The sequence below is a fragment of the Canis lupus genome, chromosome 5, assembly GCF_003254725.2.
Source record: "Canis lupus dingo isolate Sandy chromosome 5, ASM325472v2, whole genome shotgun sequence".
In the NCBI taxonomy this organism is placed as follows: domain Eukaryota; kingdom Metazoa; phylum Chordata; class Mammalia; order Carnivora; family Canidae; genus Canis; species Canis lupus.
In genome coordinates this window covers 2,844,699-2,865,051 of record NC_064247.1, presented here as the reverse complement: position 1 = coordinate 2,865,051, position 20,353 = coordinate 2,844,699, and the positions used below count along the sequence as shown (strand labels likewise).

General features: G+C 45.0%; 1 protein-coding gene across 7 annotated transcripts in view; it reads left to right on the top strand.

The window, feature by feature from the left end:
- The window catches only part of NTM (neurotrimin), a 940,510-nt gene that overhangs the window by 808,203 nt on the left and 111,954 nt on the right, over positions 1-20,353 (top strand). For all 7 annotated transcript variants that reach the window (XM_025464869.3, XM_049109742.1, XM_049109745.1 and 4 more), the window contains one exon: positions 16,213-16,338. In XM_025464869.3, coding sequence (XP_025320654.1) covers positions 16,213-16,338 — 126 coding nt within the window. The remainder of the gene's footprint in view (positions 1-16,212; positions 16,339-20,353) is intronic.

Here is a 20,353-nt window from a genome sequence, read left to right as displayed (position 1 = left end):
CAGCTGCAGAAGTCCAGCCAGCCCCAAACCCTCCTCTTAGGATTCAGAAGGCTGACACATGGCAAACGGTGATTGGCTCAGAATTACACGGTTGGAGGACTGAAGAGCTGAGAGGCACAGGATCCTGTGTCTCTTCTCTCTCAATGACATGCCCTTAGCTCTGGGAGGCCGGCTTTCAAATTCCGCACCGATAAGTACTTTCAGAAATAAAGTTATTCTTTCTCCTCCCAGACTCCAGAGCACCCTTCCCAGCCCGTATCTCCAGTAAAGAAAATTCCATCGCCTACTTTTATGAACTCATGCCAGTCCCTAACCACTTCGGTCTAGGCAGATCTCTTTGGGGGGTTAGCTTATTATCTTTGTTATGCATTTTAGAAGTGGATGGTGCTGCTGATAAAAATAGGAATCACCAGAGGAGCTAGCACCAGACATTATGAGATGCTGTATGTGCAGTGTTGTTGCAAACAGTTCCCCATGAGGGTGGAAAGGAGACCCCTTCCCATACACATAACCGTATCTCACAATTATTAAATATTGATTCATCTCAGCAGGGGCCTGTGCCTGATTTCAAATGAAGGCAAGTACATTAACTTGTGCTAATCTCATCTAGACCCATTGCATCGCACCCTTGGCTGTCCCCGCTGACCCACGTTCTCTGATTGACAGTGTAGATGGGATCCGATTCCTTTGCCCACCATTCTGACTCTAGAAATAAGCATATATGAGTTTATATCTGGAGTTGTAGGATGTGTGGGATGTGAGCACGAGAGCTTAATAAAAGAGAAAAGAAGCCTACATGATGATGAATAGCAATTACAGGGAATTAGATTAGTATCAGTGTCTGGAGTAATCGTAAACATTTTCTGGTGCCGATGTTTGATGGCACTGGGGAGGTTGGGAAGGGGGGTCCGGGGGATGATAGAAAGGAAGGGAGGCCAAAGATAAGAACAAATATGCAAGTCCATAGTGTGTGCTTAATGGAACTGAGATTTATTTTTCTGTGTGTCTTTTTAAGCCTCCAGATAGATCACAAAAAATACAGCCAGCCAGAAAAGAAATAGCCCAAATGTAATTTAAAGGACAGCTTTTTAACCAATACTTCAGCTTGGAGACACCTGTCCTATGTTCCTTGAAGATGCCCAGCTCAGGGGAGGAGTATTAAAGTTACTGATTTATCTTCAGTAGTACAGACCTATTTTTAATTTATTGCCTGGTGACAGATTTTTTGTTTAGCTTTTCTGTGTTCCTCAACACAACCTTCTCTGTAAAAGAAGAGCAGCCTGGAGGCCATTGTTTTCTTTGATGTCCTAGTGCCCTAGAAGAAGACACTGAACTCGGACTTCTCAAAAGCATGTTGACATTTTCTCTGGCTTCATGACAAGCAGCGAATTTTGTAGTACGAAATACGGCCATCCTGTCCCCGATTCAAGACAGGTGTGCATGTGTGTGTGTGTGTGTGTGCGTGTGCCTGGGCGTTTGTGCACATGCACGTAGGCCACCGGAATGGCTTTTGGGGTGTATGGTGTGGCAGTAACAGTTTAATCATTCCAGTGTCAATAGTTAGTCAATAGTTCCACAGAACCCGTTACCAAAAATATCTATTTTAATACCATGGAGCCACAGGGAAGAGAATATGTATGATGTAGTTCAAACATGCAAATGAACGGTCGGTTGTTTTTCCTCCGTTATTTGCAAGGGACACTGACTGCTCCATGCTGGGGGGTATACAAGGCGAAGCCTAGAAAAGGCATAAAAATAGTATAACTCTTTCCTTATGAGTCTCATATTCCAGTGACTGTGCTAGGTGCTCATACCAGCGTTCACTAAGACAGTGTGTGGGGTGCTGTAGGGGAGGGCACCTATTGAACAGAGGGCACCTATTGAACCTATTGAACAGAGGGCACAGGAAGACAAGAAAGGAGCAGTTAGGGATCCCTGGGTGGCGCAGCGGTTTGGCGCCTGCCTTTGGCCTAGGGCGTGATCCTGAAGACCCGGGATCGCATCCCACGTCGGGCTCCAGGTGCATGGAGCCTGCTTCTCCCTCTGCCTGTGTCTCCGCCTCTCTCTCTCTCTCTCTCTCTAACTATCATAAATAAATAAAAATTAAAAAAAGAACTATGGTTTAAAAAAAAAAAAAAAAGAAAGAGCAGTTATTTCTGACCAGGGGAGTTCACGTACTCACCAGACATTTACTGAGTCCCTACTGTGTGCTGGGCACTATTCCAGGTGACAGAGATGGGGCGGGGAAACACGAGTAAGATTCTGTTCTCTCCAGCTTCACATTCTAATGAGGAAACATACAGGGCAAATACCAAACAAATGAAGACTTCAGGAAACAAAAGCAGAGGACTCGGGGGGAGTAGGAAGGTAGGCAGCTCTCCCGGATGGCACGGTAAGGAAGGATGCAGAGTAGGTGACGATCAAAATAAGAACCAAAGGAGAAACCACTAAGCGTGTGAAGATCTGGGAAAGAGCATGTCCAGAGAAGGAGCAGAAACCACAAAAGTGTGAGGGAATGAAGCCAGCTGGACACCTTCAGGAGCGGAAAGCAGGTCAGGGGACTGGAGCTGAGTTAATTCTGGGCCAAGCGGTCGGTGGAAAGTCAGAGCTCCTCCAGGGCCTGCTGTGTGTTAGAGACACGGGTATGAACTTCACATTTCACTGCAGTCACGTGCCTTTCGAGGTGTTTAAGCCGGGGATGTGATCTCGGTCGTGTTACTCTTTTTCATGACTCCAGCCGTGATGCAGGGGATGGGATGTCCTGCCCATGGTAGAAGCCAGAGGACCAGCATGATGATGGACCTGGGTAGCAAGAGGGAGAAAAACTGGGGGCAAGGCAGCGTGAGGGTTATTTTTGAGATAAATGCAACAAGACTTCATAATGGGTGTAGAGATTGAGGTGAAGACAGAAATCACATGTTCCTGTGACTCTGTCCAGAACAATTAAATAGATGATGAAATCATTCACTAGGAAAGGGTAAGTAGGATGGGGAGGTGAGGACTCCAGAACTCTGTCTGAGACACAACGAGTGGATTTTCCCATTGAACGGTGAAAGAAAGACGACAAGTAGGCCACATTGCTCTCCCGTATTGACGCGCACTCTACGCACCGTATTGTTCTTTCCTCTTTATGCACATGAACTCATTGAATCCCCGGGATGGCCCTATGAGGAGTATAATTATTGCATCATCTATTTTTGGCGGGCGGGGGGGGGGAGGAGAAGCGAGGCTCCTTGATGCGCACAGATAAATTAATGGTGTCCAGGCTGCGTGCACTCTAGTGGGGACGGGCAGGTGCTGGCGTGAACACCTTGCTGTTGTATTTCCCACCATCAGCGGTCAGGTGTTCCCCACCCCTGGGAACCAGGAGACAGAAACCCCTGCCTGAGTGATGCAGGGAGCAGATGGCTCCGTGTCAAGATTCATTCACATCCTGATGGGCCCACTTCCGCCTGCTGTGAGCTGATGAGGGAGAAAGAGAGTTATTGTCAAATTCCCAACTTGCCCTTTTCGATATAAAGTTCACTTGTAATATATATATATTTTTACTTCGGTTGCTAATGCATTTTGTTCTCCAGAGTGCGAGAGACCCAGCTTCCTGCGTAGCCTTTAATTAGTTTCTGGATGATGACATCTCCACCGAGAAGCAACTGGTGGCGTCCCTCCAGTCTCGGGGGGAGATAAAAGAATCTAATAAAGACATTTGGTATTTCTAGATGATGTGTTTGACAAGCTTTGTATTAACAAGAAGTCATGTTGGAACTTTCTTCTTCCCCCAACTGCTTCCCCCACTTGCTCCAGCGCCGTGACATTTCACTGGGGGATTAACGGAGCCATCGCCATCACTGAGACTTTGCAGCTTAAAACAGACCAGCCTGTGTCTCCGCCCCTCGTGCTGGAGGGGAAGAGGCTTCACCTTGATCTGTTCACAGACCTTAACCTTTATGAGGGATTTAGTGGCAATAAGGCCTCCGAACAAGAAATCAGTTTAAAACCAGCTGACAAGTTACTTTGGACAGCAGTGGGGCCACTTTTGGGGCTTCAACATTCAAGGCCGGATAATGAGATGTTTCTTGCAGTTGCCTAAGTCATTCCCAAAGACGCCGGTCCCAGGGAAGGTGGGTATAACTCAGATTTTCATTCTGGCCTAAGAGACAGCAGCGCTCAGATGGAGGGAGACAGGCACTCTCCCGCCAGGCCGCCTCCCTTCCCCTGAATTCAACCTTGCAGGCACTTGAGGGGGAAGAGAGCAGCCTGTGGAGAAGCCGCACCACACCGCAGCCATGGCCTGGTGGGCAGGACTCGCCAGCCGGGAGGCCGTGATGCGCACTGTGCGTACCAGAGCCTAGCTACCCCTGCTGGGGACAGCAGGACAGGGAGAGCTGGTGATGCCACCGAGGTGGCTGAGGATGTGAGCGAGCTTGGCATGGTCGGCAGCCAGCCAGTGGGCAGCCCTATGAGCGGAGCGTGGGACCTCCACCGGCCGGGGGCTCCGCCTCTGCCCGTCGTCCCCATCTGACCTGGACCGGGCAGCCAGGAGGGGGTGGCTGTACCTGCCCCCCTGGGGAGCTCTCACAGGCAAGGGGAGACTATGAGTGAAGAGAATGGTCGCGGGATTCCTGGGTGGCTCAGCGGTTGAGCATCCGCCTTTGGCCCAGGTCGTGACCCTGGGGTCCTGGGATCGAGTCCTGCACCAGGCTTCCTGCAGGGAGCCTGGTTCTCCCTCTGCCTGTGTCTCTACCTCTCTGAGTCTCTCATGAATAAATAAATAAATATAATCTTTAAAAGAGAGAGAGAGAATGGTTGGCAGGAGTCCAAGATTATGATGACATCCACGGACCCACTCATACGTGTGTTCCTTGTCCTGCTGCAAGATGGACGGTGCGAACCCCGTCCTGGGGCCGGCACAGCACTGAAGATCGTACCAAGACCCAAGACCGTTCCTCTCTCCACAAGGTGGATTTCTGAGCAGACGCAAGAACAACCAAGGAGCACAGTCAGCTAACCTCTTCCTTAGTTTGGAGGAAAAGGACCCCTATTGAAAATGAAGCGCCACCGCCGTAAGTGCAAGCTCTTAACACTGACATTTTTGTAGAATTTCTCCAGTGCAGGCCCGGGGGTAGTGGTAGCCAGCCTCATCCTGAGCCAGGTAGGGTCTGTGTCTCGTTTCTCTGAAGATCAATTGGCATTTCTGAAAAAAAAAAAAAAAAAAAAAAAAGTCTTTCGGGAGGAGGGGCAGCTGATCCTGTGTAAGGAGCCAGGTGACAGAAGGTTCTATAGCTTTGCTTAACTGGCCACTTGAGCTTCGCAGGCACCCGCTGCATTCTCACTTTAGGAAGAGAGAGACACGGGCACATGACAGGGGCCAAGGGAACAAAGCAAACTGCTTGGAGAGGCTTTGTGGGAGCCTCTGGCTGCTGGTGAAAACAAGAGTCGACGCGTCCTGGTGAGCAGGAATTAGACGCAGGGGCATCGGAATCTTCGTGCCGGCCGCTACCTGGGAGCTGCTGCACCTGAAGGACACAGGCGTGGCAGGAGACGTCATAGGTGTGCAGTCGAGAAATCCCGATCAGCAATTCCGGGTTGGATTGTTACAGCAGACGATGGTGCCGTTTACCCCTAACTGACCAAACTCTGCATTATCTCCATCGCAATAGCGTTCATTTCTGGAGTGATGGGCAGTTCACCAAGTGAGCTCAATTATTTTTTTTTAAGATTTTATTTATTTATTCATGAGAGACATACACAGAGAGGCAGAGACACAGGCAGAGGGAGAATCAGGCAAAGGGAGAAGCTGGCTCCATGCAAGGAGCTCAATGTGGGACTCGATCCCGGGACTCCAGGATCACGCCCTGAGTCAAAGGCAGACACTCAACCACTGAGCCACCCAGGCGTCCTGTGAGCTCAATTATACCATATTTCATTTGATCTCCGAAACCCCGTAGAAAGAGCTTGGGTCTGGGGTCTGCCTCTTTCTAGCCTAGTGGCTTCGAGCACACAGTCAGCTCTTAAAGCTGCAGTGTTTTGCCTCCAATGGGAAAATACGTGGCTGGTACCTGGTATTTATTAGGTGCTCAACAAATAGTAGTTCTCTTCTATGAGGAATAATAATGAATAGGAATATTATCTTGGATTTCTTTCTTTTAAAAAAAACTCATGACATTATGTAAGCGATTCAGATTATTAATTGATTCCCTTTGGGGTAGCATTATTTTAGTTTTTGAGGACCTCTCGTTTGTGTAAAGTTGAGCTGATTGCTTTAGGGACGCCTTATTAGTGAATGGCAGTTGTCTCACTTCCTGTATGATGACCTGGAGTTAGTTGTTCAGATTCTCTGAATTTCGTTGTCTTTATTGTGCAGTGGGGGTGACGTGTATGAATTACCCTGAGGATTTAAAAGGAAGCAGTGACTGTTACACTGGAGCCACGTGCTCAGCATAGAAAGTGTTCAGTGGCCCTTCCCTTCCCATTCTCTCCCTCCTCCCTTCATGACCTGGTCCCTAAAAATGTGGTCCCATATTGTGAATAGAGCATGACTGTCAGCCACCCACATTTAACCCAAAGCAAGCACTATTCTACTAGAAACCGGTAAACAACCATCCTGTCTGGATGGCAGGTCCACGTCATGATTAGCAGTAATACCCTTATGTCCCCACATTAAACAATTGATGAAGAGATGCTTCTTAGCAACTTCTTGGATGTTTTCAAATATAATGGAGCACTTACAGTTACAGGTAAGTCGCTGTGAAATTCAATTTACACTAATATGCCCAGAAACAGGAAGGCGTAGAGTGAGGAATGCATGGTGTTTATTTTATTCTCCTACGTCTCTATCAAGAATGACTAAACTGGGTCAGGGAGCAGAGCTCATAAAAACTTCCTTCCACACTTCAGCTGATCCTGAAAGGAACAAATTCCAAACTTCAGAACCAGTGGTTTATGACTAATCCTGAATAAATCACTAGCTTTTCTCCCAGGGCTTCATGATTTTCCAGCCAACATGAAGGGTTTTAATATGGAGAGAGAGAACGAATGAGATGTTAAAAAATGACAAAAGGATCCTGGTAAAAGAAATAACAGTCTGTTTGAGCTTTGTCATTAAGAGCGTTTTCAGACTCTGATTTGGGATTCCGAATGTGTGTGATCTGACCTTTCCCTTCTGGAAAGTGGAGGCAGCAAGCACACTGCTGGCAAGAAGTGGGTGGGGTCCTGCCGCACATCCCCACCCAGGTAGCAGCCTGGGTCCTCACTTAAGGATACTGTTTGCCTCTGAACCTCCAGAAGGTCTACATCGTGGCTAGCATCCGCTGTGGTGCTGTGGTGAGGGGTGGGGTCCCATGTCACCCTGGCAACCCAAGCCCCTCCCCTACAGCGCCTAATGTCTGTATTTGTCTTCGTATTGGCCTCTAGAGGTACACATTTTTAGTAACACTGATAAATCACATTTGAATAGTACTTTATGTTAAAAATGTGATTTCTCACAGTTTGGTCTGATGCATGGAACATCTATTCTGAAGAGGCAAGATAGTAACATAATTAAGCTAATCAGTGAGTTAGATCATTTACATGAGTTTATGCAGCTAGTAATTGTTGGGTCTGGTCTCACCTGATCTTTCGATGCAAAGGTTAGGTTTCTTTTTATCGAGGGATGAAAAGTCCCACAAAACCCACAATATTGGAATATGCATTCTATTATACAAACATTTTTATGGAAAAGAAGGAAGAAGGAAAGATGGAAGGAAGGAAAGAAAGGGAGGGAGGGAGGGAGAAAGGAAGGAAGAACAAAAGACAGAAGGACTGACTAGTCTTTTCAGGCAAAGTAAGCTACATAAGGTCTCAGTGGACTCAGCCATGAATTTGATTGATTATTTCTCTGTCTTGGTAGAGAGACACGTAGGACGCCTGGTTGCAGGAAGCAGCAGCTGTGTTGCTGCCTCGGAGGAAAGCTGCCCAGGAAGGCCACGGCTCCCTGCCTCAGCTCACATTAGTGGAGGCTGAATGTGAGGGTGCTGATTAGGAAGTGCTGGTAGATGGAGCAGGGCAGAGGATGAGATATTTATGCAAATGTGGAAAAGTTCAAGAAATATACAACTGAAACCTCCCCTGTCCTCTTCTGATGGAGAATAGCACCATATACAGATGAACAGAGAGGGCTCATGTTCCCGAATGGACCGTGAGCATGCAGAGAGGTAGAAGGGGATGATGGAGGAGGGACAGAGGAGTTCAGCAAGCCCCGAGGGTCACGGTGTTGGGAATCTGCATTCCACTGGACTGACCTCTCCATACCTTCATTCATACAAAATCTACATTCAGGTCCCACTGATAACACTTGGATAACTTTGAGAAAATTTTTTAAAGATCTCACTAAGCTTTAGTTTCTTCATCTATAAATAAGAATAGTAGTACTGACTCAGAGAATCCCATCAAGATTAGATCAAATAATGGAGTCAATCTCCCTGTAAAATATCTAATGCACAACAGAGATTCATAACGTGTCACTGCCCATGTGTGTAGTTGTGTGTGTATGTACTTGGTGTCTATTAATTATTTTTAAGGTATGTATTTATGATTACACATGCTTTATAAAAATTTTCTGACTCATAAGATCCCTCATTTAAAAAAACACTCTACAACTCTGCAATTTCCAGTCGTGTGTCCTTGAAAACTGTCTTGACATCTCCGCATATAATTATTCTCATCTGTAAAATATGGGAAAGGAAATAATTAGGGTGATCAACACATGTCATTTGCCTGGAACTTTTCTGCTTTTAGTACCGTAAATCCTATGTTGCAGGAAACACCTCAGTTCCAGGTAAACCAGGACAATGGTGACTTTAGAAGTAATATCTACTTGTGGGGCTGATGCAGGGATAAAATAAAGCAATATATGTAAAACATCTATTCTGCAGCATATTTAATAAACAGTAACTATCAGCATTACTACAGATGTTAAGAGTCTTTAGGGGTCATTTCAAGATCTTGAGGAAGGTCATTCCTTTCAATTTAGTTGCATTTCCAAACAGTCTTATAAAAACCACCTAAGTCATTCATTCAAAAAATATTTATTGAACAGCTGTGCCAGACGTGATGGTATGTGCAAAGCACCTCAATGAATAAGACTGGCAACAAAGCTTACATGTTTTTTTTTGGAAGAGGCAGGCAATTATGCAACCGTCTGGTATGGGAGGTTCCACTTGAGAAAAGGTGATCAATAGAGGCTTCATAGAGGAGCTAAGGTTTAAAGAATAAGCCAGAACCAGCCAGGTGAAGAGCTCGGAGAAAGACCAGCAGAATGGATCTGAGTCAAGGAATGTATGGCTTGTGGTGTTTCAGGAGGAAAGACCTCAAGGAAAGAGTTTTCATGCTCCATGACCAACTCCTCTCTGTTCAGTCTAGATGAAAGAAAGAAGATCCTAGATCAAGCATATTTTGCCATAGCCTGACTCCATTGCCTAACAACTAAATTTTCCCCTAGACTTTGCCCTGGTCCACAGTGGCCAGTGTGCAAAGATGGATTAGTCCAGAAATGAACATCTGTTTGATTGTATCTTTAAGAGCTTTTTTTTTTTTTTTTAGGATGTTATTTATTCATGAGGCACACACAGAGGCAAAGACATAGGCAGAGGGAGAAGCAGGGTCCCTGCAGGGAACCCAATGAGAGACTCAATCCCAGGACCCCAGGATCATGACCTGAGCCAAAGGCAGATGCTCAACCACTGAGGCACCCAAGCTTTCCATCTTTAAGAGCTTCTTCATCTAGATTGAACATTTATGCACCAGGCTATTAAAATATACCTGAGAGTCTCTGTGTGAGGTCAGAAACCAGGAAAGGTCAAGGTATTCCAGATTGGTCCTTTTGGTTCTGTAAGGACAGAAGTCCCAGGGCCTTAGCAGTGAAGGAGCCCTTGTTGTGAAAACCACCCTGAGTTGCCATGGGCATCTCAGATCTTCATTACAGAGAGGAGGCAGGAGGAGAAGTGCCAGTGGCAGTAAAGGAAGCCATCTGGGATACATAGATCTGCATGTGTCATGCAGAGTAACCTGGTCCAAGCAGCTTATGTGCATTCCCAGCCCCACAGGACTGTGCAATGCTTAATAAAGCATCTTAATTTGGATTTAATAGGATATCTACTGTGTGCTAAAAACAGCAAATTGCTATTTATTAATGACATAATTATTAAAACTTAACACCTGGGCAGTGGAAGCTAAACCAAGAGTGAAGAAGTTCCCTGGAATACTGTTTCAATAATTATCTTATTTAATTATTTACACTTTTGAATTAGAATTCAATAAGAGCCAGATTAAACCTTAACATAATGTGTTAAATGTGGAACTGTATTCAGAGTGTGGCTCATTGGGCTCCTGCCTTCCTTCCCAAACAGAACCTACTCACTTCTTGGTCTTCCTGTGTCCATATGGGTGTGTCTTCTAGATCCAGAACTCAAAGTCAGCAGAGATGTCACATACATGTATGCGGAAACAAGCGAATGGCCTTTTGAAAGGACCTATGGACTCTTAACACAACTCATTTACCTTTGTGGCTTCGGTTCTCACTCCTCTACTGTTTACTTTCAAACTATGTTCTGGGACCTTGCCCCAGAGCTTTGATGGTATCACTGTGACTCCTGAAAGGATAGATCTGCCTGTATGTCCTTGATAATCTCACCATCAGAATGTCTAAGACAGAAACAAACTCATCAAAATAATGTCCTCCCCAAAGGAAGGTCTTCATATAGCATCCTGGGGTCTACTAGCTCAGCCATCCAGCTGCCGCTGAACAAAATGACCTTCACATTTGACTCTTTGTTTCTAGTTTCTCTATCCTGGCAATCATCAATCACCTGCACATTTTGGTGGGCATTTCTCTCAAATCCATTCTTTTCTTTCCATCCTTATAGAGCCAGCAATCTATGCTTGAGTATCACTCTAATATAGATGAATTTATTTGACTTTAATTTCTGTCTATTCCCTTCCCTCTGGCACATTGTTACCAGATTATTTTGCTTAAAGTACATTTAAAATTATGGCATCTTTTTTCTTTAAAAAATTCCAAATGCTTGCCATTGGCTATAGGATAGACTGAAAATTAAGACCTAGTCATTGAGGTTATTCCATGCTTTGGCTTTATCTTATCTCATTGATCTTGTATCCCATTCTTCCTTGAGTCAGTTAAAATTTATCAACCATCCATTCTGTATTGACACTACATATGTGTGTTTGCCAAGCGCACACAATATTACAACTCACTTATTGAGCACTTTACATTGCTAGGAGCTCCTTTAAGTCCATTTTATAAACTTATTCCTTAAGTCCTCAGAAGAATCCTGTGAGGTACATGGAATTATCACTTCATTGCATAGATGGGGAAGTCAGGCACAGAGAGGTGAAGTGATCTGGCTAAGGCTGTCTGGTTTGAACACGGTTGAGCCAGGATCTCAACCACAACTCTCTACTGTCTTTTGTAGTAAGTCAACTTTGCATCTTCATACAGTTCATGGATTTCTGTATTCCTGTCCCACACAAAGCAGCTTCATTTTCTCAGGCTTTGTGACTGTTTTTTTTTTTTTTTCATTGGTTGGTATTCAAAATAGACTTGAGAGCCAAGGCAAAGCCACTCTGACACTCCTACTTACTATGATCCTCCCTCTTTCTAACTTACAGAGCTTAATGTTTATACCACTCATTTGACATTCAACCACACACAATTTGGGGACAGATTTTACTTTATTTTTCAACTTTCTGGGATGTTTGTATGCACTGCTTCCCCAAACAGCAAAGGAGGGCCAACAAAATTTATTTCTGCATGTCATTCATATATCTACAACACAGTTGTGTATACAGGAAGTGTTCATTGAATGTTTGTTGAATGATGTTTGGCCCAGCCTCCTTTAGCAGCTATTTGCCCATTACCAATTATGCCTGGCTACAAAAAACTCCTAATAATAGTACTATTTCTGTATTGTCTCCTTTGCCTACAATATCTTCCTACTTCTCTCCAGATTGACTTTTACTTATTTTCTTGAGCTTAGTCAGGTGTCACACATCCAAAAAGTCTCCCATGACTTCCATATCTAGGCTGGCTTAAGTATCTATCCTCTGTCTTCCCTCAGCATCATATCTATTCCTCTATATCACCAGACATTAAGGGGGTATACTTCTGTTTTTACATTTATTGACTGCAAACTCCTTGAGGACAATGGCTGTGTCTTTTTTAGCATCAAGGTCTTTAAGATTTTATTTATTTATTTATTCATTCATTCATTCATTCATTCATGAAAGACATGGAGAGAGAGGTAGAGAGACAGATGGAGAAACAGGCTCCCCATAGGGAGCCTGACATGGAACCCAATCCCCAGACCCAGACCACACCCTGAGCTAAAGGAAGAAGCCCAACTGCTGGGCTACCCAGGCATGCCTTTAGCATTAAGTTCTTAGTGTTAAGCACAATGCTAGTAGATGGAAGTGATCAATGAATATTGATGAAGGAAGGAAGGAAAACAATACTAGTATGTTTATAAGAGCCTGCATAATGAGAAGAGGTAAGATGCAGAATGTATCTATGGAAATAACAGAAATATATAAATAGCCCTGCCTTAATTGGCCAGAACATTTTTATGAACATGAATTAGCTAGGGCCACAGTGTATTCTTATCAGCTCAATTTAATTTTAAATACAGTATGCTAGCAGTTGCCACCTAGAAAATTATACTTTTACTCTTTTAGCATCTTAGGTATTGTGCTAATGTAGTTCTGATCATTGGCATTGCACCTCTGGTCAAACCATCTCAGCTCGATGCCATGAATAGTCTGCCTTTCAAACTCATCTGGGGCCATTTGCCACCTTTGAGTTGCACTCCTGTGCAGCATTGAAAGAACAGCAAGCATTTCTTCAACTTCTACTTCATAAGTGGGACACTTTCCAATTGTTAGCGGAGGGAGACAATTCTAGATGATTCTTCCAAGCATGAGGTGTGATTGTCTCATTTAATATACTTACTGTGCTGACAGCTCTGGCCCAAAACACCTTCTATTCTACTTGGGGACTGTCCATTGTTCTCTAGTGTATGATTAGCAGATTAGCTATCATGTAAGAAGCCAGGAAAATGAACTCCCAGTAAGCCCTTCCAAAGCAAAAGTAATTCATTACCCAGCCTGATTTCCACTTAAAATGTACTTTAAGCACACTTCCAACTACAAACCTTAAATCACCCTGTGTTCACAAAGTCCATCATTTTTTATTTTATTGCATGGCGTTGGCATGACATAATCCCTTGCAGAGCATCTCAGAGTGCTTTACAGATCAATAAATTACTTACCTGCACAGTTGAAGCAACGTCTGCAAGGCCAGCACGGTCATTATGCAAGCAGCCTGTCCTCCAGGAAGCAAGCAGAGCTCTGTGGGTGCCAACAATGGGCGGGAGCAAGGGCCAGGCAAATGTATGCATTGGGGGAGTGGTGGTGCAAGAAATTACTGTTCCAGTTAAAACTGTGAATAAAATACATCAAATTTAAATGATTTTAAGACTAAGAGCATTCAGAAATTTGGATCCTTCAGATAGTCAGCAAATCAAGTGTTCAGTCATTTACTCATCAATTATATTTCTGTCCCAGAAGATTCAATCTAGCTTTTAAATCAGTACAAGCATAAAATGCAATATTATTTCTTTGAAGTCCTGGATCATAGAACCAGTGGTCACTCCCCAGCCCTCACCACATTGACTCTCCTGCCAAATAGTTGTGAGACTATTTGTGCAAACACACACACACACACACACACACACTGCCTTATTTTCTGAAGCTTGAGGTGGATTTAAATCCAAAAATGATTAACTGGTGTTTACTTTATGCAAGACATCTTATTCAAGACAGCAGAAAATAAAAAGAAGAGTAAAGCTCTTGCTCTGTAGCTTGTATTCAGATAATTTATAACAGAGAAGAAAGGTGAGATCGGGCTAACATAGGCAAGTTTATTTTAAATGCCTTGGAGGAGGCTATGGAATCCCCAAGAAAGAGAAGTCACATCTTTTGGGAGATATCTGGAAGATCTTATGGAAGGGATGGTGACTCAACTGGACCTTGAACAATTCCAATAGGTATACATTGGGAGGAGGTTGGGGAGAAGAATCTACATGACCAAAATCATCAGCAAAGGCATGGGGATTAGGATCCAAAAGTGCAACACATGCTTATTAATGAGTGTTCCCAGTTGTCTGATGTGGGGAAAGGGGTGGAAGACAATATGCAAGAAAGGAGGAAGGAACACGGGCTAGAAAAAGATACTGGCATGATACCCCCTTTACATGGAGAAGAAAATCCAGCACAATTAAAAGTGAATGATTAATGGTTCAAGTAGAAGAAAGGCCAGCATGGAAATTTCCAATCAATCTGATTTCCACGTGATGGCCATCATCTGGCCTTGGGACAAGGAATAAGGTAAACATTTAGGTTTCCTAGGATCTCCAGCTGACCAGACAGCATTATGTATTAGGTGGATGATGTGCCTGGAATTGCATACCCTGATGGCCTAGAAAGGGGCTTATTCAAGGGAAGGACCTAATATGAGAACCTCAAGGGACCTGGATAGAGGGGACACTTGTAAAGAACTAAGGTGTCAAAACTAGTGTCTGTGAGACTGAACTGATATGTGTTAGTGATCCAGTCCTGATGTTGTATGAACATGTAGCAGGTTGGAAAGGTGATTTCCTTGCATATCATTTGTTGGGCTTTTGCTGTGGTTGTAAATATGAGTATGTCATGGTTCAGTCTGTCAAAACGTTCTTGGTTAGTGGATGAGAGATGCTAAGTAAATAACCAAAATATAGTAGGATAAGTGCCAAGAATTGGAGTCTGGGGGCACAATAAATGGTACCCTTTATTTTTTCTAAAGATTTTATTTATTCATAAGAGACACAGAGAGAGAGGCAGAGACACAGGCAGAAGGAGAAGCAGGCTCCCTGCAGAGAGCCCGATGGGGGACTCAATCCCAGGACCCTAGGATCACGCCCTGAGCCGAAGGCAGATGCTCAACCACTGAGCCACCCAGGTGCCCCAACACCCTTACTTTGCAAACCAATTGGCAGATAAGACAAACGAACAGTCATACTTGAGCTAAATATCACTTTCACTGGTGGTAAAGATGGTTCTAGAGAATTAGGCTTAGATGTGCAGCAACAATGAGCTTCTAATTTGGAACCCTAGAATGAGACAGGTGCACACAGGCAAGTGCCGGCTATCCTGTGGGGTCTACAGATCCCCTCCGGATGCTGTCTCCATGAAGCATGTATGAGGAGGACCACAACAAAATATAGCTTCCTAAGGGAAGCCTGGTTCCAAAACAAAAGACTGAAGGAAGTCGGCATCCTGCTCCCAATTTTACCAATTAGAATGGGGGATTAATTTAGAGTACAGAAAGAAAAAAAGACCAAGTGGGTTATGTCTAATTGGAAATCCTCTGATTCCTCATCAGGTAACTGTAATGTACCCTGGGGGCACAAATGAGAAGCAGCAGTAACTTAGATTTGTGAAGGAAGGCAAAGAGGAATAGGGGTAGAGAAAGCTGCAACAACGTGGAATCTGATTTGTACCTTTAAGGATGACCAGAAGTTTTGGACATCCTAGGAAGGACATAAGGAACAGTGTAGATCTCAAATGCATGACGGCCAGGAAGGACATGGCGGGTTGGGATAATAGGGACAGTAAGGAGAGGGGGAATGACGGGGAAGGGTAGTAGAAACACAGATTACTGCTGGACTCTGATCGGCCTGGTACCCAGGGCTGAGAAGCTTGAGTATTTTCAGGTGGGCAATAGGGAGCACCTGGGGGTGTTTAGGCAGATATGATGCAACCAGAATCGCATTATAAAAAGAGGACTGACTGTGGTGTGGAGAATGACTCGTGGATGTGTGTCGGAGGTGGGTGGGGGTGAGAATGGAGAAGGAAGCGGGTGGAAGCTAGGGGAACAGTTCTTGCAGTATTGCAGTGGAATCCATTCCCACTCAGACTCCCTGACTCTGTGTTTGAATGGGAGGAAATAGAAGCTAAATTCGAGGTAAGATATTTCTTTCATGCTTAAGGTAATTTCTCTAATTTCTCATCATTTATTCCTACAGTCCCGATATTTCAGCCCCTGGGTTGTTCTGCAAACTATCATTGTAAGACAACAAAGACATATTTCAATGAGATTTTTATTTCCCTTCTGTTTTGTTTCCACAGTATCTCCTAAAATTGTGGAGATTTCTTCAGATATCTCCATCAATGAAGGGAACAATATCAGCCTCACCTGCATAGCAACGGGTAGACCAGAGCCTACGGTTACCTGGAGACACATCTCCCCAAAAGGTAAGAGAGGAAATGGAAGAATTATTGGCCAGGGCTAGGAGGTCGTGGCACCGGTGGCTTTGCCCAAACAGTCCTACATTTGGGGTATCCTGATAACAATGTACCTGTGGCTGTGCAGAGAATTTCGGTGTCCTCTGCAAGACAGGAATATATCCTGTAAGACTGCAGAAATCAAATTTGGGGATCTCTCAAATCCCAGGGAAATGAATCCCAGTTGTTTCTGGGTGAAATGGTGGTAAGATGTTCTGGGTGAATTCGACTGATCCTCTTTACTGATGGAACAATCAGCATAGGTGGCATTGTTCAGGTGGTTGTCGTAAGATACTGAAAACACAAACACACCACGAGGCGTGAAAGCTTTGAATGGCCAGAGTCCTAAAATGAAAAAGTCTAAGTCTGCTTCTTCAGCACTGACAGATACCTGGCCCCTAGCCCATTAGTTGTTTTGTGGTTTTGTTGTTGTTTTACTCTGAGTAATCCTAGAAAACAAATATAGGGCAATGTGACTAAATTGCAAAATTTGCTTTGGGTAAATGTCTAGATGTTTTGTAGACCAGACTAAGTGTTGTTTTGTGCTTTCATGGATTGAACGTTCAACCTTTAGAATTTAAGGGGAGATGCCATTTATCATTAAGCTAGCTTTTATCCAAGGTGCATTGAATTATTTCATTTGTTTTTAAATATGTACTGAGAAAAAAAAAACAAAAAATAAAAAAAAAAATAAATAAATATGTACTGAGTGCTTGTAATAGCCCAGGCACTCTTCCGAGCACTGAGGATGTGGCAATAAAGCAAAACATACAAGTTTCTTGTCTTCTTATGAGCTTACAGTCTCAGGAGACAAGTGACAAAAAACCATGAGTATACAGTATAAGAAGGGGGGACAAGAATGAGAAGATAGAGCAGGATACATTGACGGAAGGACCGGAGGTTTGGTCAGGGAAGGCCTTTGAAAAGGTGACATTTGAACAGAGATGTGAATAAAGATGCCTCATTTCAGTGCTTATTGCTGGTTAATGTGAACTGTATTTAAATAAGTGTGTGCGTGGGAGTGTGCGTGTGCACGCGTGCACGACCGTGCGGCTGAGTACTGCACATTTAAGGAGTCTAAAGGAATCATAGTAGTGGATGTCTGCTTGGTGTTGCAGTTTGGGTGCCCAAAGAAGACCCTGAGTAACGCCATTGGGGTGCAAGAAGTTTATTTGAGGAGCTCTTGGGATCAGCTCCTGTGACAGGGAAGGGACAGAAGCAGGGTTTGGCTGAGGGAGAAGCTGAGCTGCTTGAAGACCCGTGGAGTGTCTCAGCTGACCCTATGGAGAGCTACCCTTACCCTTTAGCAGCGCTCTCTGTGGGGGTGAGAGATGGCCTCTTACACCAGCAGAGCATTCAGTCCCAGAATTTGGGCTGTCCCCTGAAGGATCATTACCCTGGGCCAGGTGACTTTAGGTGAGACAATCCTCATGAGCGGTGGCACCAGACTTCCGCCCCCCAGCAGCACATCTACCCACTGGGGCTGACACCCTCCCCTCTTGGAGGGGAGAGCATCGCAGTGTCCACCACACCAGGGCCTTTAAGTAAAATCCGTTCAGGACACTGGAGGGGCCCTGACACCTCACTCCCTCTCCCGGATAGTGACAGACTTGCCCTCCTACAGCTTCTCGGGGCGGGGGGGGGGGCTGGAATTTGCAGTACATTTGGCCTGCAGCGGGGGAAACTACCCCATGCCACCATTTCTGACGCTACCACCTGAGCAACGGGATGGGAGAGGGCCCTTGCAGGCTGCGATTCTCTCGGCTGGGTAGGGCCTTCCTGATGGACTGGCCCAGAATCTGGGAGGAGACTCCTGCTGCGCAGGAGAGCATCCTTGAGAGAACGTAGCCCTAGGACACCTCCGAAGGATGGGTGGTCGAAAGGGGCAGACGTCCTGAGTCCACGGTGCCCGCCCTTCATCACTGCTGAATGCGGAGTCCCCAGTGCTCCAGGCTGCCAGGGTGGTCTGTGCCTTCAGGGTCTGTGGATCATTCATCATCCTGGGTGGACTGGCTTTGCCTTCTGTCCAGAGGCACCGGGCCCCGCCCTCCTGCAGGCCTCCCTCTGGCCCCCTTGGGTGTCTTCTCTTTCTCTTCTGGCTCTTCCACTCTTTGTCCTTTGCTGGGTCCCCTTTTCTCCTTCTCCTCTGTTGATCTTCTCCTTTGTCTTGCCCTTTCATGCTTTGTGTTTTTATTCTTTCCTTTCCCTTTCTCTCTCAGTGTCTTAAACACTTGTGCATTAATTTCCATTCTTTCCACATACCCCACCACCACCACCCCTTCTCACAATTACTTTGTCTTTCCTCTGGCATTGGAGCCCTCTTCCTTTTATCTTGCTGGAGTTCACACTGGCGCACCTTAGAGTCCTTCCCCCCCCTTGGTGGCCATCCAGCAGACTCATTTCCCCAGAGGACTTTACCTGAGCCTGTGCCAGATGCTTCCATTTTACTGGGGTTTTGGCTGCTATGGAAACAGAAGATGGATCAAGGGGAGAGGAGCAAAATAATCAGAATTTACCTGTGGATCAGAGTAATTTAGATGAACAGCCGTTTCCAGATCCCTGGTCCAGATTAGCTATCCCAGATTCAAACTGATGAGACATGCCAAGCAGTAACTAATCACCTTGAACTCACCAGGGTGCCGTTTTCCCTGTGATTGATTATTTGGAGATCAGAGGTGTCATTGGGCTGCTGCCAGGTCTGAACTGAAGCTGGAGACCCTTAGCCGTCAGACCTTCATCTTCCCCCACTAAATATTTCCAAAACGGTACTTATTTTAAATAAGTTGGGACAGGCTTGGGGTTCCTTGGAGGAAAAAAATATAGGATGCATCTCAGCAAAGGCTCCAGAGGCAGAGAGCTGTTGTCATCTTTTGTCCCATCCTGTGGGGGTAGATCATGTTTCATTCTGGAGCATTCTCACACAGGTACCCATTATAATCCCTGAATCGATAGCTGATGGAAGCTAAGCACGTCGGCAACCCTGATGGCTTCATTACATTTTATCCCTCCAGAAGGATCTGTTTGTTTTGTACATTTCTGAAAAATCCGAGTTTTTTCCATCATAACTCATATGGTGCTACATGTAATAAATTTACATAAACCTCCTTAGAATATATAGGAGCCTTGACCACCTTTTATGTGAAAAAGGAGAACAGGAGTGTTAACCACCACTTAGTAACTGGCTCCTACTATTTTGATACACAGCCACTTAGGAGTAACATCTGGTTGGAAGAGGGTAGAGGAGCCTTGTCCTTGAAATCACCTGCCTGGCACTTTACGTCGGATGGAGAAAACGTCATTTATCCATATCCAAGATGGAGAGGGAGCGGAGGCCTCCCAAGCCACATCGCTGTGCTACCATTGATCATGGGAAGCGGTTTCCTCTTACTCCTGGCAACATGTCTTCTAGTTCCCCTCATGAGCCTACCACTCCCAAGAGGTCAAGAAGAAAGTACACGAGTTTGGAAAGATGCCCGCCCTCCCTCTACACAGCTGCTCTGGAGTGTGCGAGTGTTGCTTACACCTGCATTGGCCTTGATCTTTTCAGAAAGACGCGCCCTCGTCTACCTGTCTCACATGGAAATCCACTTGGATCCATACGAATGTTTTATTGGCCCCTTGCCTAACTCTGTAAAAAGTACTAGCATCCTACTGCAGTGGCCCAGGTGGCCTCAGGGACCTCTGTCTCCTATAGACACATTCCCCATTCATGGCTCTGTATCTTGTCTTTCGTCCCCGTCTAGGCATGCAGGAATTTATTTTTACACAGCTCTAAGCTCTAGTCTTCTTGTGTCCAAAAGAATACTTTCAATGTTCTCTATTCCTCTGAGTCTTCCCTAAGGAAATAGAAATACCATCTCTTTCAGGATATCCTAAAAGGTGCTTATTAGCACCTCTCTCTTCATGGAAAAGTATTCTCAAAGTCAAATGTTTAGGTTTCCAGTTGCTATTGGGTTTTAAGAGCTTTAGAGAGGAGGCTGCGATT